Source organism: Lacerta agilis, chromosome 16, assembly GCF_009819535.1.
Source record: "Lacerta agilis isolate rLacAgi1 chromosome 16, rLacAgi1.pri, whole genome shotgun sequence".
Taxonomy (NCBI): domain Eukaryota; kingdom Metazoa; phylum Chordata; class Lepidosauria; order Squamata; family Lacertidae; genus Lacerta; species Lacerta agilis.
This window is the reverse complement of record NC_046327.1, coordinates 27,044,377-27,062,320: the sequence shown is the minus strand read 5'-3', so window position 1 is coordinate 27,062,320 and position 17,944 is coordinate 27,044,377. Positions and strand designations below refer to the sequence as shown.

General features: G+C 42.8%; 1 protein-coding gene across 27 annotated transcripts in view; it reads right to left on the bottom strand.

The window, feature by feature from the left end:
* The window catches only part of ADGRL3 (adhesion G protein-coupled receptor L3), a 337,100-nt gene extending 323,767 nt beyond the window's left edge, over window positions 1–13,333 (bottom strand). For 26 of the 27 annotated variants that reach the window (XM_033172836.1, XM_033172842.1, XM_033172845.1 and 23 more), the window contains exon 1: window positions 13,138–13,333. In XM_033172836.1, coding sequence (XP_033028727.1) covers window positions 13,138–13,195 — 58 coding nt within the window. In that variant the 5' untranslated portion in view covers window positions 13,196–13,333. The remainder of the gene's footprint in view (window positions 1–13,137) is intronic. The other variant, XM_033172844.1, reaches the window with a different exon arrangement.
* Window positions 13,334–17,944: the final 4,611 nt, after the last annotated feature.

Here is a 17,944-nt window from a genome sequence, read left to right as displayed (position 1 = left end):
TTATATACTAATAGTAACACCTTGAATTTTGCCTGGTAGCAAACTTGCAACCACCACAGGTCTCCGAGTAGAGGTGTTATATGTTGATAGGGTCTCTCTCCTCTTAGCAATCTTGCTGCAGCATTCTGCACCAACTTCAGCTTTAGGATCAAAGCACAAGGGAAGACCTACACAGAGCACATTGCAGTAATCTAGTCTTGGAGTAACCTTACTTCTAAATTGACATGTATAGGATTGTACTGTCCAATGCATATACAGTGCTCAAGAATGTATGAATGAAAGACCAGGGTTCAAATCCTGCCTCAGCCCATGAAGCTCACAAGGAGACCTGGGGACAGTTGCTGCCTCTCAGCCTAACCTACCTCACCGGATTGTTGTTGTTGGGATTAAATGAGAGGAGGGAGAACCATGTACACCACTTTGAGCTCCTTGGGGGGAAAGTGGTGGTTATAAATGCGAATAAGAATAGGAATTAATAATAAATATAATACATAACAAGTCTTTGTGGAAAGAGGAAGGTCCTATGGAAACACAAGGATAGTTTTTTTGCTGGAAGAAAGTGTGGTTGGGGAGACTGATGCATGAACACAAGTAAATTTCAAATCAATGAGTTGTTTTTTTTAAAATGCCCAGAACAGAAGTTAATCAATACTTGCCCATATCAACTAATTTAGGACATGGGGGTCACCCTATCTGGGCAAAAGGGAAGCAGAATGTTTTATATACCACACATTCCTGTTCTTAGAGAAAGAAATAGAACATTTAGATGTCATCAGAGATATCCCCTTCCATCTCACCAGGAAGCAGAACCAAGGAATTTCAAGGAAAATAACAGTCAACAAGAACAGCAACTTGCCAACATTGCTGGCACACACAGAGAGAAAAGATCAGAAGCAAAGTGAAGCAAAAAAAATCAGAAGAGACGAGGAAAAGAAGATTATTCCAAGAAAGCCTATCGGCCTCTTCACAAATGCTTATCACCCAGAAGGACAAACTGCTCCCACAAAACAAAAGAAGTGGGAGAACAGCCTGTATTCCAACTCAGCTCCTCATTAAACTGCTCTGATATATCCCAAAGGGTACCTGAAAGCCCTCCTTCCTACTTTGGAGAACACAGGATTTATTCCCCTTTATATAAATTTCTGATCTTGGGCAAGAAAGGAGGGCAATCTGTTCTACAAATGGCAGTACCCACTGAAGCAAAAGTATGAACCAAGTTGCTGCCTGACAGAACTCGCAGAGAGAAAAACAAGTCCTAAATGCCACAGTGGCAGCTGCCCAATCTCAAGGCATGTGCTGTGACGCCAAGGGGGTCCTTGTATATCAAGCCAATTATCTTCTGCAGCCACCATGAGAAAGTGTTGATGGCATATTTTTTTTGACACAGCACTAAGTGGGAAAGGAATAAACAAAGCCTCTGACTTTCTAGTAAGAAAGAGAGAGAACCACTTTGGGACCTATGAAATGATGAACTTTCGGCTTAATGCACTTTGTCAGAGTGGAAAACAGATTGGAGAACAGCACGCCCAACCGTTTTTGGAAAAATTATGGCCAGTATCTTAACTTCTGTTTGGGGGCAAGGTTCTTGAACATGTGGTGGCCTCAGTTCCAGGTTCTTCTGGATTAGGGGGGGGAGGTGGGTTTATTGCTTTGCTTTGTTTTTGTTCTTGCTTTTAGTATGTATTTTGTGGTTTTATCTTGTATTTTTATGCAAGTGAACTGCCCTGAGATCTATGGAAGAAGGGCGGTATACAAATTTAATAAGTAAAATGAATAGAATAGAATAGAATAGAATAGAATAGAATAGAATAGAATAGAATAGAATAGACAAAAACAGATGTATTAATCTGGATTCCTTTCAAACTTGGAGGATTACTTAAACCAGGAATTGGACATGGGGAGCATATCCCTGCTGGTTCAGATGGACCTCTCAGTGACTTCCAGTACTATTCACCACTTTGTCAGGAAGCAACTTGAGAACATAGTATTATGGTGGCTCCAATACTCCCCGAAGGATCAGTTTCAGAAGGTGGTGTCGGGGGACTCCTGTTTGCCATGAACCTATGCTATCCCTTCGAGTTCTCTCTCTTCCTCCTCCACCCCACCCCCAATGCTATTTAACATCTATTGAACTGCTGGGGGAGATCATCTGGAGTTTTGTAGTTCAGTATCCCCCCAAAATGATGACAACCAACTCTGTTTCTTCTTTCAGTGCTTTTTTCCAGTGGAGCTGTGAAGGTCCTGAACCATTATTTGGAACTGGTAATGAATTAGACGTGAGCAAACAAATTAATTCAGACAGCACAGAGGTGTTCACAGTCAGTACAGCTTTGGGCTGAACCAGTATTTTGATGGTGTGTAGCATCTCCCTTGAAACTACAGAGGTGTCTGGAAAAATTATGTGCTCCCATCTCATTATCTCCTCCTAAAATTGTAGTAAATGATGTTGTAATAGCTTTGTAGAATCCAGAATAGCCAACAATGTCCTGACAGGAGACATGGTTAGGATCTACTGGTGAATCACTTAAGTTCTGGTGAATCACTCAACTTCTGGATCTGAACTAACACTGCCTACCTCTGGGCAGAAAAGACTATAAGGGACTTTCTGTTCCAGTTGAGCTGTGGTGGCCTGGGATTCAGACTCAGGTGCTGAACCTGAGAGATTCCAGCCTGCACAGGATTCCCCGCCTCCAGAACCAGCAGAGCTGGGGCTAGGGCCTGAGTCTGAAGGGTCCTCACCTGTGCTGGATCCTCAGGTGCAGGCATCTGCTGAGTCTGCTCTGGCTCCTGATGGGATGGAGGACCCATTGCCTGCAGGTGCTCCACTCCCAGCCCTGTCAGGAGAAGCTGAGGTTGCTTCTGGGTCAGGTAACCCTCCAGCCTCTGCTGAGTTGCAGAGGCTCAGGACAGAGAGGCGAAGGGAACTGAGTTCCCGCAGGAGGAGTGCTCGCCTCCAAGCCAGGAGAGGCGAGTCTCCAGAGGATCGGGGCCGCCCTATGCCTCGGGGCAGATAAAAGCCGGCCAGCCCCAGCCCCAGGTTGCAGGAGCAACATCGTTGGTGACCAGTACCTGCCAGTGTTCCTGCTTGAAACCTGTCCTGCTTTCCTGCCTGAGCTCCTGACCCACCCTGGTTCCCTGCTTGCCTACCTGTTCCTGACTTTGCCTGCCTCCCTGCCCTGCACCCAACTTCGGATACTACAGACTGCCGTCACGTTGCACCTCTGACCACGGACCGGACTTGGACCTCACCTCTCAGGTGACCAGCACATGAGCCTTGCTTGAGCAACATGGTCTTCCTGAACTTCACTATATTATTAATTTGTTCCTTGACCCTTACAAAAACAAGAGAGGAAAAACAACTGTTTATCCTGTGACCTATAAATAATGTAAGCAAACAAATGCCCTTAAATGTCCTTGAGAATTGAGGAAGCCCTTTTTATTCCAGACAGATGAATATAGTACATGCCTGGAGGCATCTGTCACAAGAGACCATGTGGATAGAAAACTGTATATTTTTTAATCCCCTACTGCAGTAGGGGAGGACAGAAGGCAGAGTGTGGGCCTTCAGTTGACTACTGGTCAATATCTGCTTGATCTTCTAGTGCTGAGCTTCTTGCAAAGAATGTTTGACTAGCTGGATTTTGGTCTGACTTTACTTCTTATGTCCTTATGCATAAGTGAATACTCTGGATACATGAACACAGGCTAGTTTATGCCTTGGCTGTTCAGAGATCTTGAATGGGCTCCTAAGATGTTGGATGGCAAGGGAGATGGGGGACAAAAAAAGAAACAAGGAAAGAGGTCTTGACAGTGAGGCCATCAAATGCAAAGCCCAAATGTGAAAGCTAGATGATACAATGGTGGCAGAGGTTCCACCAGCATCATGAGACGGTTATTCTAATGATAAGAATGTCAGCATTGCACCTGTGAGGTGTAAAGCCAGGCACAACTGAGGCACAACACCTCTCTTTGCAGTCTGAATTGATTTTAGGACGATTACAATGTGAGCTTAAGTAGGGTTGTGCCATCCATCACCAGGAGTTATGTCACTCCTAAAAGGACCAATGTCAATTACACAGCCATATGTGATAAAATATTCCAACATGCAACAACCTCTCTTCCCGGGGTAAGAACAGCATTATCTCAATTATATTACATTGTATTTAGAGTACTGTATCCGCCCACCGCGAAGTGATTGCACCATGAATTGTTAGTCTGGTGTGGAAAGGCATTTCAGGAGTGCATTTCCAAATCTAACATAGCGAGTAGATTCTCTGATATCAAAGAACCCTTTTGGGCTCTTTCACCTCCAGTTGAATGCACAGGGTTTAAAGCCTTTGTTATAAAGCCCTAGGGGACTGTGATTGACTTAAACAATTGCTAGCAAGGAATGGAAATCTCAAATACAGACTGTATTTGAATACTAATCTAACAAATAAGTTGGAAGATGGGAAGAAGAAAAACCAAAAATGCATTTTAGATTTTGAAATTTCCATGTGGTCAAGATTATTCCAAATTACGTTTCAGAAACAATATGACCTAGCTGTTTTGATCTATGGAAACTGATTCAATTACGGAATTAGATTGCTTTGTGCAAGCGTTCTGGCATTAGGGATTCTGTATACAGAGATGTGTCATGACAAACTGGGTGTTTTGCCAAAAGTACAGCACAGAAAGGCCTAAATAAAAACCTAATATAATAAATGATTTCACATACCACTGATGACATTCTTGAATTACAACATTGTAAATCCATTCATGCTACAAAATAATGACATGCCTCTCTATGCAGCAGAGAAAGTATTAAAAAAATTAGAACAAATTGGTTGGCTGGGATATTCATGTCAAATTCCAAGGGCGATTTTTGTGACTTCCAATTAGAGACGGTTGGAACATACAACAGTGTATCAAAATGTTGAATGCTACATCTCCATTTTAGCCCAAATTCTTATGTGGTATGAAACTGTAACAAGCTCCATTTCTTTGTACATGGAGTAACAAGTCATAGAATAGCAATAGAAAAATCAAGCCTTCAGCTTTGCCAGCAATGCACCAATTACTAGATGACATCTCTGAATGCCCGCCCCCCCCCCCGCCATAATGGTATCTTAGTGCAAATTCCAGTAACTATTTGTAAGCTACTGTTGTGAACACATCTCCATGTATTTTTCTGACAAACAAAACATTACAGTTCTTAATAATGGAATTTCAGAATGAATCTTCTTCACAGTTTTGTGCATTGTCTTTCACTCAGCTCTTAAAACGCTGTATAATTCCACTGTCCACTTACCCATCCTTTAGCATATTAACAGCTGGAGCCTATGCATATTTATTTACAAGGAAGTGTCATTTTGTTCAATTCCAGGCAAGAGAGCGTATCATAGCAATTTAATAGCGCAGTCCTGAGCATTTAGAAGCAAGTCTGATTGTAATGAACTGGTAAGCATAGTTTGAATCAAACTATAAATCTCTTTTTCAGTGTGAATCCTGTCAATCTGATATAAACTGTTCCTGGACTAACATGCAACTACATGTAAATATAAGCACTAAGATCGAATTGAATGACAGTATCATGCTAAATTTACACTGGGTGAAGTGTTTTAGGATTTGGGATCTTAAGATACATCGCCATGGAGAATTCCAATGCTGGCAGTGCAGGTATGGAGTGGGAGGTGGTAAGCGCAGCGTATTTTAGCTGTCTATTGCAGGCATAGGCAAACTCAGCCCTCCAGATGTTTTGGGACTACAATTCCCATCATCCCTGACCACTGGTCCTGTTAGCTAAGGATCATGGGAGTTGTAGTCTCAAAACATCTGGAGGGCCGAGTTTGCCTATGCCTGGTCTATTGAGTTCAAAAAGAGTGTTTTTAATTTGCACTACCTCTCTTGTTAGCATATCATTATGCTAGCAAAGGGAACGGAAGCAGAGTCTGGGGGAGTTTAGAATAAGCCTATATATGATTCCCCTAAAATGTCATTGGTGCTGCCCCTTTTTGCCTCTTCTACTAGCATGTCTGAGAAATGGTTATGAAAGCATAATGTTCTCCTAATTGCAATCCATGATCTAGTACAGCATCCTCTTTTGTTTGTTCCCGTGCTAATTTCAATTTGTTGGTTACTAGTAGGGCTGTTTCCCATACAGTGTCGTAGTCCTGTGCTGCCAGCCACGGCGGAGCTCAGTGAATGGAGAAGCCAGCCAAGTCTCGGGGGGTACTTGCCTGGAGGCAGAGACCATATACAAAGTCTAGCCCAGTCTTAAGGTCAGGAGTATCTCAGTTCACGTAGTCAGATGATCCAGGGACAAGAAAGGTAATGAGAAGCAAGAAGCAGCAAGGTCTGGTCAGGAACAACGAATGTTGTTTCCAGCAACTGACTTAGGCTGGAAACCCTGCTTAAGAAAGCTGGAGCCAGCTGGTCACTTTGCCTTCTGCTACTTTAGGCTGCTGCTCAGCAGGTGAAGCCGACTCCTGGCCCATGACATACAGTTTGGTACCAGTGGTCCATGTTCACTCCTGACCAAGAGTGAGAGAGCTCCCTGGGAGAGCTATTTCGATGAGAAAGGGCACTTTGCAGGAAACAGTGTGGTCTCAGAACACATGTAGGAAGAATGTACTACAGACACTTGCTTCCTCCGGGCATTCTTGGACTACAACTCCTAATATTACGAAGCGCAGTATACAAACTTAACAAATAAAATAAAATTTATGCTTTTATCTATTTATTTGGCACCATCAATGGCCATGTCATTTCACACTGTACCAAACAAAACTATTGGTCTATGTCCTGGCTCTTTTACAGTCTAACATCTTATACAGAAGGAGGCTTCAGAGTGAGGGAAGGAAGATGGAGGCAATCATAAAGAAGGGGAGATTCTGCGTTCAGTTCAGATGCATGTTCTTGGGCTTTAGTAGGCAATGAGGACTAAGTGTTTATATTATTGAGCACAGCACCTATTTACATAGGCTAATCATATGCAAGGCTTTTTGTTGTTCAGTCGTTCAGTCGTGTCCGACTCTTCGTGACCCCATGGACCAGAGCACGCCAGGCACCCCTATCCTTCACTGCCTCCCGCAGTTTGGCCAAACTCATGTTAGTAGCTTCGAGAACACTGTCCAACCATCTCATCCTCTGTCGTCCCCTTCTCCTTGTGCCCTCCATCTTTCCCAACATCAGGGTCTTTTCTAGGGAGTCTTCTCTTCTCATGAGGTGGCCAAAGTACTGGAGCCTCAACTTCAGGATCTGTCCTTCTAGTGAGCACTCAGGGCTGATTTCTTTAAGAATGGATAGGTTTGATCTTCTTGCAGTCCATGGGACGCTCAAGAGTCTCCTCCAGCACCATAATTCAAAAGCATCAATTCTTCAGCGAGCAGCCTTCTTTATGGTCTTTTAAAGCCGGAACTCATTGGAACTCAGCTCTGTGAGTGGATGGCATCGAAAGCGGCTGTGGGTGGTTGTTGCCCCTAAAAAAAAGCTCAACAACTTAGGGTTGCCCGTCCAGAAAAGGTGGGGGGTTCCTGCACCTCTTTTTCTAGAAAAAAGCACTTTGCACAGCAGATGAATATCACTGAAGAACCTTTACACCAAAGTATGCAGTGTTTTTTTAGTATGCACTGAATGTTACACATGTGAAAAAGTACAAAACTTCAGTTCAAAACTGTTCAGTGCAGATATCCAAAACAGTGTTGTTTTGCCTAAGAAATATGATGTTCAGAGCAGGCATGCAGCTGAAACTAAAGCAGAATTAGTCTGACGATATAGAAAAAAAATTACAACTTTGTTTACTGCTAAATCACTGCTTCACTAATCAGTTCAAAATGCAAATGCAGGCTATTTCCATCCGTATCTGATAAATCAAAACAGGCTTTTCAGAGCCATCACTCCCCCCCAAATACAAATCATTTGTCAAATTAGCAATCTGCAGATGAAAAGCATTTGGAAGGTAAATATGAAAAACTCCTCGATTGAAACAACACCATGATAGGATTTGCACACACTATTGTGTGTTATTTTCATATTAATTCAGAAGGTAATCTAAGTGCCATATTGATATTCCTCATGAATAAGCAAGTATTGAATTAAAAAAAACATTGGTTCAATGTGAAAATGAAACCAGTGTGTTTTCCTCTCTAAAGGACAGCTGTCCCAAGCCTGGGGATATCAGGGTATTTTGGAGCACAATGAGCAGTTGTCAGAGATGAGAGAAGCTGTGATTCCAAATCTGTGGAAGGCACCAGGTTGGGGAAGGCTGCTGTAGGATTTCATTAAGTGGGAATTACCACAAGCCTTTGTTTGCATCATGCTAGCTACAATATCTGAAATTCATTTTTATGACAGTACAATGGGGGCAATGGATGGGGGATAAGTGAAAAGAGGATGGAAGCAGTGGAATAAGAGAATGATGATAACACACCTTCCACAGCCTCTCTTCTGACAAGGTAGTTAGGCATTATATATAGGGACACTGGTGGCACTGTGGTCTAAGCCACTGTGCCTTTTAGTCTTGCCGATCGGAAGATCGGTGTTTCAAATCCCTGCGATGGGGTGAGCTCCCGTTGCTCTGTCCCAGCTCCTGCCAACCTAGCAGTCTGAAAACACACCAGTGCAATTAGATGAATAGGTACCGCTGTGGCGGGAAGGTAAACAGCCTTTCCGTGCACTCTGACTTTCGTCACAGTGTCCTGTTGCACCAGAAGCGGTTTAGTAATGCTGTCCACATGACCCAGAAAGCTGTCTGTGGACAAACACCGGCTCCCTCGGCCTGAAAGAGATGAGTGCCGCAACCGCACAGTCGCCTTTGACTGGACTTAACTGTCCAGGGGTCCTTGACCTTTACCTCTTTAGCCATTATATTGGGTCCTGAAGCAGGAGACGATGATGGAATTTGAAACCACTTAGTCTGCAATGCCATTGGCATGGGAGATATGTATCCTGACTGAAATTTAGAACCAGAGGTCAAGCATTTCCAGCTCTATTTTTTCCAACCTACCCTCAAAGTTAAAATAACATAATTCTTAACAAAACATGGAATATATTCAGCATGTGTGTGTGTAAGTGTAAATTCTGAAGTGTTTCTCTGCAACCACAAGAGTCTGAGATTTATTTTAGAATAATTTAAATCATGGCTCTCCATATAGCATGGAGACCATATTAATGATGTAAACAATTCATTAGGGAGGGGAGGGGGTCATGGAACAGAGGTAAGCGTACAAGTTTTACATGCAATCAGCCCTAGGTTGAATTCCAGGCATTTCCTCTTAAAAGAGGTCAGGTGGTTGGGCTGGGACAGATCTTGGAAAGCTACAGCTATTCAGAGTAGACAACTCTAGACTGGTCGGACCAATAGCCAGTTTTGTACATTCACATTCTCGTCATGTTGCTTCTTGCTCCACTCCATCCCAATATGTTTAAAACTTATCTAAATTCCAGTATGACAGCTGTCAAAGCACATCAAACATTTTCCTTGAAAAAGAAAACTGTCTAAGGCCTAACATGCAGCATTCTTTCTATCATTATCATTGTATATCATGTTCATTTATGGGGCAACTGCAACAACTAAAGGGTTCTGTTAGGATGGAAATATTCCTTTTCTTATGCCATCGATCCACAGTCCTTGCTTCTATGCAGAGAGATCTGCAGTTTATTTCAGTGCAAGTGGAATTCAATTAAATATGAATTCAAAGTACTTCGGCACGAAAGCTCACTGTCTCTGAGACATCCCTTGGTTATGTGAATTAAATATTCCTTTGGCTTCTGAAAAATGAACAATTTGTTTTTGAGCCAAATTAAATAAAACAACTAAACATCATTAATGTCCCTCGTCTCTGAATTCTCTCAATTTTATAACATATACTAGGATTTCTAATTAATCTTTGATGAAAAATGAAAAATGACAAGATTATATTCTGTTTTATTCAATTGTATCCTGTATTTCCTTTAACAAATATCCAAGGTGGCTCACAGCATAGTCAAAATATTTAAACTCAATCAGTAAGAACTATATAAACTGATCTAAAGGAGAAAAGACAGCTGATAATTTTAAAAACAAATGAGCGAGCAAACAAACAAACAGGGGGAATTATATCCCACCAGCAACTCAGCAGGAAAAATGTCTGCCAGAAAGGAGATGTTTTCACATGCCAACAGAAGTAAAACAAAGAGGGTGAAACAGGCATGAGAGGAGAGTACTAACTAAAGCTTTGGAGTGGCCATGGAGGAGACAATTCTTTATGTCCTCTCTGGGCACAACTCATACGCTGGTGGGGGCATAGAGGGATCTTACTAATTGGGCAGGTTCATGTAGGAGAAGAAAGTCCTTCAAGTATCCTGGTTCTTAAGACAGTTTAGGGCGTTAGAAGCACAAGACAAACAGCATTAGCCCAGACATGTATCCAAAGCCAGTGAAGTTGTCTTAAAAAGGAAGTCATGTGATTCCCAGCTAAAGTAAAGCCAACAGTCTATCGGCCACATTCTGGACCAATGTTTCCAGACACATTTCAAAGCCGGCCTCACACAAAGTTGCGGGGATGATTAGGGAGGAAAGTGCATTGTAATAATCCAGCTATGGTGTTGAGTATGGCATGTGGAGTCACCAGAGCCAGATTTGATTTCTCTAGGAATGCCCACAACTGCAACCTTAGAATCCAGATAAAAAGCTGAATGGATACAGCCTGCAAACCAGAGTATTCAAAGGGACTGCCAACCCCTTTCCAAATCAGGCTGAACTCCTATTACCAGATCAGCCGTTCTAGTGTCCAGGAGCACATCTGCCTTGTTTAGATAATGCTTTCATTTGTTTTCCCTCACACAGTCCATTACTGACCTCAAGGTATCTGAAGAAGTGTGCATGCACACGAAAGCTCATACCAAGAACTCAGTTGGTCTCTAAGGTGCTACTGGAAGGATATCAGACATAAATCTGGTATCAGGAATCACAAGACAGAGAAACCAGTAGGAGAACACTTCAATCTCCCAGGACATTCTATAAAAGATCTCAAAGTAGCTGTCTTAATACAAAGGAATTTCAGAAATAGACTGGAAAGAGAAGTGGCTGAATTGCAACTAATCACCAAACTTAAAACCATGGAGAAACCTGGTCTGAACAAAGACATTGGGTTCTTATCTCATTATACATGACAAAGCTATCTTTAGCCATCTCACCTGTAAGACCCTGTAAAAATTGCAGTCCTTAACAGGTTTTCCACACCTATCAGCTGATCACCCATTCCCACCACCCTTCTGAGTAATACCCCTCCCCACTCCCTCACTATATTTAAGGGTCTGGTGATTTCCGTTTCAGTGTATCTGAAGAAGTGTGCATGCACACGAAAGCTCATATCAAGAACAAACTTAGTTGGTCTCTAAGGTGCTACTGGAAGGAATTTTTTATTTTATTTTGTTTTGACTATGGCAGACCAACATGGCTACCTACCTGTAAGTAAAAGGGACTCACTCGCCTTAATCACCTTCTAGCAAAGATAACAGTTATTAGCCGTGCAAGAAGGGGAACCTCAGACCTCACACCCTCTGTTCCAGGGAATCAAGAGAAAACCAATACTTAATGTTCACCAGTGCTTTATGTTGACAGATAAAAGGGCTCTTAGTCCCTAAACCATTTAAATATTTTCTCCCGCTATTGATGGTAAGGGCCCTCTGGAAATTTGACTACTGCAGGGGGTCTGGCAGCCAGGGTCTTCTTCCCAGTCTTGCTTTTCAACCAAATCATTAGTCTCAGCAAGATGCTGCCAACTGGGAACATTGCTAGGTACCGACAGAGGTAGTGGCAATTCTAGATCTTTGATTAAATATATGTATGTGTCCCATCATGCAGATGCTGGCATAGCACTGAGCCTGGGATGTTGAGGAGATCCCCTGCCTTGAGCCTCTGGGCTTTTGCAGAAGGTGCCTGCAGCACCTCCACACCTCCATTGCCAATGCTTGCGAAAGGCCACAAGGAATGGAGACAAACGTCTCCTCTGCTCTCCCAAACCCTTTCTGAACTGTAATTGTAAAAGGAAAACACTTCATCTGTTTCTGCTCTTTGTGGGATCTTTGGGCAAGGCATGTGGGGGGCACTCACCAGACATTGGGCGGGAAATTGCCACTGACAAGTGGGCTTAATTGAACCCTGCATTTGTCACAGTGTGGAGTGCTGGCTTCCTATATATATTAAAAAGTCATAGAATCATAGAATCATCGAGTTGGAAGAGACCACAAGGGCCATCCAGTCCAACCCCCTGCCAGCAGGAAACACCATCAAAGCATTCCTGACAGATGGCTGTCAAGCCTCTGCTTAAAGACCTCCAACGAAGGAGACTCCACCACACTCCTTGGCAGCAAATTCCACTGTCGAACAGCTCTTACTGTCAGGAAGTTCCTCCTAATGTTTAGGTGGAATCTTCTTTCTTGTAGTTTGAATCCATTGCTCCGTGTCCGCTTCTCTGGAGCAGCAGAAAACAACCTTTCACCCTCCTCTGTATGACATCCTTTTATATATTTGAACATGGCTATCAGATCACCCCTTAACCTTCTCTTCTCCAGGCTAAACATACCCAGCTCCCTAAGCCGTTCCTCATAAGGCATCGTTTCCAGGCCTTTGACCATTTTGGTTGCCCTCCTCTGGACACGTTCCAGCTTGTCAGTATCCTTCTTGAACTGTGGTGCCCAGAACTGGACACAGTATTCCAGGTGAGGTCTGACCAGAGCAGAATATAGTGGTACTATTACTTCCCTTGATCTAGATGCTATACTCCTATTGATGCAGCCCAGAATTGCATTGGCTTTTTTAGCTGCTGCATCACACTGTTGACTCATGTTAAGTTTATGGTCTACCAAGACTCCTAGATCCTTTTCACATGTACTGCTCTCAAGCCAGGTGTCACCCATCCTGTATTTGTGTCTTTCATTTTTTTTGCCCAAGTGTAGTACTTTACATTTCTCCCTGTTAAAAGTCTGTCTGAATCAAACATTATACATTTCTGAACCGAAGCAGCATAACCAATGATTGATATATATATATATGCTGCAAATCAACAGGAATTCAACACTTCTGAAATTTCATCTGTTCCGCAGCAGAGTTCAACTTCCACAGGTTGGGCGGATGGGGTGGGGGAGGACTGAATAAGCCCTTCATGTACTTACCGTGGGCGACTGTGGATGCCAAGAGCATTGTGAGGAACAGCAGCTGTGGCGGCCACATGACTGTGGACCAAAACTTAAGGGTAATTCAGCAGCGAAAGTTTCCAAAAAAACGAATCAAGATTTCTCTCTGCTGGTAATCCTCCAGGTGATAATTCGCTTTAATCCGAACGGGGTGGCTGAAAAGACTACCCTCTAAACCAAAACCCTCACCCAGCGTCCAAAATTCAAGACCTAGAAAGAAAAAGAAAAGGGGGAAATAGTTAAGAGACAGAGTGTTTCTAAGCACCACAATCATTGTGCATTTGGCAAACAGTTGCACCAAGTAATACTTTCCAACAAGCCTTTGCTCATGTCTACGATTGATAATTAGAACTAGAAATATGTCAGGATCAAGCAGACATTCCACTGAAAATTTTAGCAAAGGATTAATGCAAATCTGTGGGATGCACAGATTGCATGCAGGCATCAAGAAATGGTATCTGCAAAGCAAGACCTAAAGAGAAGACACAAAATAGCAGTGTGGAACAATGCTTTGTTATTTCTTCCACAAGTTTATGAGGTCTAATTACAGGCTTATCAGGTCCTTGAACCATAGTCCTGAACAGATGCAAATGTATAATGAACAAAATAGCAAAGTAAACTCTCCCAAGGCACAAGACTTTCCCTGCTCCATTTCCCAATCCAAAAGGGTAATGTTAAAAATTAAAATAAAAGTCTTATTATTTACATAGTGTTTTTTTTCCCGAACGTGCATAATCATTTGTCTTGCAATCCTCAGAGCAGGTAAGTTATATTTTTTAAATTGTGACATTGCAGATGACAACCTGATGTTGAGGGAGACAGCGGCTGCGGCACAGATTTATTTTATTTATCAGCTTTCATGTGAAGGAGCAAGCACAGAGTGAGACAAAAGTTAATTTCCTGAGGGGGCTCTGGAACCCCCAACGAAGTACTTCTGCTATCTTCTCCGCTGCTGCTGCCGCCACCGCGCACACCAAGGGACTTGCTCATTTTGCATTATATGGATGCAATAAGTTTACAATGTGGCTGGACTCAAAAGGGGGTAGGACAGCCTAACAAACCCAAGTGGTTTGCAGTGAGTAAATCCTCAAGGACTACTGCCCTAGCCTGGCTGTCAGTGGGCTTCAAGAAATGGAATCAAATGGAAAGGATATAACTGCAGCTATGTCTAAAATGCTGTTTGTGGCTCTGCATTCAAAGATGCCCTAAAGAAGCTGGAAAGAGTGTGCGACATGCCTTCCAAACTTATCGATTTTAGAAAGTTTCATCTGACAAATTTGCCCAGACTGACCGTAGATGCTAACAACAACAACAGTTACTGACAACTGAGCTGAACTGCTTTTCAACCAACCCACAGGGATATTATGGCCATAAAACCTATTCCCCGTCCCCTCCAGCACCAGTCACTCCTGAAGGCTCATGCACCAGATTGCAGCCAGTCAGTAAGGTCAGTGTTTTTCAACCACTGTTCCGCGGCACACTAGTGTGCCGCGAGATGTTGCCTGGTGTGCCGTGGGAAAATTACTTTATATATAGTCAATATAGGCACAGAGTTAATTTTTTTAACATTTTCTAATGGTGGTGTGCCTCGTGATTTTTTTCATGAAACAAGTGTGCCTTTGCCCAAAAAAGGTTGAAAAACACTGAGTAAGGTAGTGTCCCATCCCAATCTTGCTATATCAGCATCACACCCACCAAGTGTCCCTATTTTCCCAGATTTACAGAAGCCGCCCCGGTTTCTGATTAGATCCCAGAACTGCAGTTTGTTAAAGTTGTGGGGATTTGTAGCTCTGTGGTGTAAACTACAGTTTCCATATTTATTTGGGGAGGGGTGTACTTTAAACATATGGTGTGTACGCAGCCTAAGTGGGGATGAGGCAGAGGGAGAAGGGCTCAGCTTCTTCAGCCCTGATGTTAACGCCCAGACTGTGGTTAGAGGTCAGCTGAATAGTTCGAACTCACCCTTATTGTTGTATCTGCATCTTGTCTTTGTACCACCGGGTCCGTGTGCAAATGCGACTTAAGTTTTTTTAAAAGAAAATACAAACTTAGCAGCTTTTACAAATACTCCGTGTTTGCAATAAAGCGGATTAAAGGAGCAACTTGAAAGAATATAAAGGTGTGTCTGTAATTGATTGTCTAAAAAAATATGTTCACATGTAAAAATATTTCTCCCCCCCCCCCCCGATAATAGGCTAACAGATAAATAAATAAATATCCTACTGGGAAGCAATTTCAGCGGGAATGTTCTCCACATGAAAAGCAAGTTTAATTGTCTTTCAGAACTGTAAGATGTAATAAATTTCTGTTAATGTTTAGGAGCAAATTTGGTTTAATGATCATTGCTATTTTTGGCTGCAGGGTGACATGAAGTTTAAGTGTAAAACAGATTAATGTTTTACACTACGATGGTTTTCTTGCAGACTCTCCTTGAGTTAACCTTTTCACACCTCAGAAACCATTTAATATAATTTTACTTCTAATAGGCCAGAGGCAAACAGAAGCATATTTGCCACTGCTGAATGAGAATTTCTTTTCACGTACAAAAATGTTTTATATGTGCCTATCGGCCTAAAAAAAAACCTAGGAGGTGGTCAATGAATAATTGCACAGTAGAATTAATAAAGGGATTTTCAGTAGATGTGGAGACCAAGAGAAACATGTCTCTGCATACAGACACACCCATGAACTGGGAGGAGGATCGTTGCCAGCAAGCAAACAAGCTTTGTTGAGCTGAGTCTGAGCCACTTCAAAACTACAGGAGTGCACAAAGAACAACACTCTTTAAACCTCCCCCAATTAAAATGTTCTGGCAACATCTGGGGAAAGCTGGAATCTCTTCTCTAAATGGAACACTGAATCCTTAGGAAATGTATTTTTGTTAAAATTGGGGTGTGTGTGGGGGGGAATGTATACTTAGAACAGGAGTTTTATAATGAACAATAAAGTTTCTCCTGAAAATTGGTACTGTGTTACTTCAAAACCCACTATGAAGTGTCAAGCTGTGCACCATCCCCTCCAGGCTGTAGGTTGATCTAAAAAGAAGCAGGAACAGAGGATTTCTGTGGTGGAGGTAGGGAACTAACAGAAAGGCTCCTTCACCCACTGCTGATGAATAATGCAGGCTCAGAAAGCAGCTGTAATAGCTCCACAGAATTAAATGTCATAATATAAATAAAACAAGTAAAAGACGGTTTAGCATATTAAATGCTCGGCTCCTCAAAATAAAGCCTGGTATGGAATGCACATGCACACGCAAAAAGCTGTTTCCCCGATTTAAACTTGCTAATGATCCATGCCATGCTACAATTAAAGCTAAGCGCATTTCCTTTAAATTTGGCAACAACAATGCTTTGCGCTTAGCATTATTGTTTCCCCCCCAGGAAGGTAAGTTTATCCTAAATAATTCTATACTTTCAGCCACTGAATTACATGGCAGCTGAAATGCACGCTGTGAAGTGACATGCCAGCTCCCTTCAGAAGTTCAGGGCTCGCCTGGTACATAGAGATCACAGGGGCAGGCTCTACCCCAGGCATCCCCAACCTGATCAACTCCCATGATCCCTAGCTAACAGGGCCAGTGTTCAGGGATGATGGGAATTGTAGTCCAAAACATCTGGAGGGCCGAAGGTTGGGGATGCCTGCTCTACCCAGTGCATTCACATTCCTCAACACACAGGGACATTATAGACGCATGAAGGAACGCACGTAGGGCAGGATGAAGCCACCTACCATTCCTAGATACATCCACTGAGTGGGTGAGAACACTTATGATATCTGAAGGGGGTTAGTACGCCAAGGCAGATGGGAGTTTTAGCAGAGAAAGTGGACTCATCTGCTTTGACTAAAAGAAATGCCCTGTTTGGGGGCCTAAAACTACCCTTCAACTGAGGATCACAGAGCGCTTTGCAATGTAAAAACACAAAAGTCCATACCATAGTTAGCATCTACCACTTAGTATCTGTTGAATTTTCCACAGGCATAGCTGGGACTTCCATGGTGGATACTAACGATGGTATTGCGCTTTCATGTTTTTATGTTGTAAAGCACTCTGTGATCCTCAGTTGAAGGGTGTGAGAATACGTTTTAAGGTGCTCCTGCACTTGTTTTCTTTAAGGAAACCTTCCTCGCATTGCACGGAAGGTAAAGGATCCGGCAGAAGGCTTGCTGCCTGGATCCCTCCGCGCTTGGGGCAAAGCGCGCCAATTTAGCTTTATTAATGATCAGTTAAGAGTTTCCCGCCCAGAAACTAGCCTAGAGACAATGTTGTGATTGGTTGTTGACAATGTTATGACGATGTTTAACTTCCTAATAAATAGCCCCTGCTCTCTGTAGCGGTGTGGAGAGAATGCGCGAGACAAGCCAGAGAGAACATCAGTACGAGACAAGCCAGAGAGAGACCGAAAGAGAAACCAAGCCGCACAGGGCAGTTGAGAGCTTCTTCACCATTGACTGCAGTCTCTTAGTATTTATTTCATTTTATTTCAAAAACGTTTATTTGGCCTTCTAAGTTTTGGCCGCTATTTAGCTTTGCCTATCTTTCCTATCCGGAAACCTCCGGAATCTCCGGAACCTTCAGAAACCTTCGGAAACCTTCAGAACTCACGACAACTACCTTCAGGTTCATAGCCAGCGGACCCTTTCACGGCCAGTGGGAGCAGGAACTCCAGGATTACTGGTCGTCCCAGATGCTGGCTATCCCCACAGAAGGGTAGTTATATAAATTTAATAAATAATCATTCAATAAATAATATTATTATTACAAACTTTGTTACGGTCACAGACC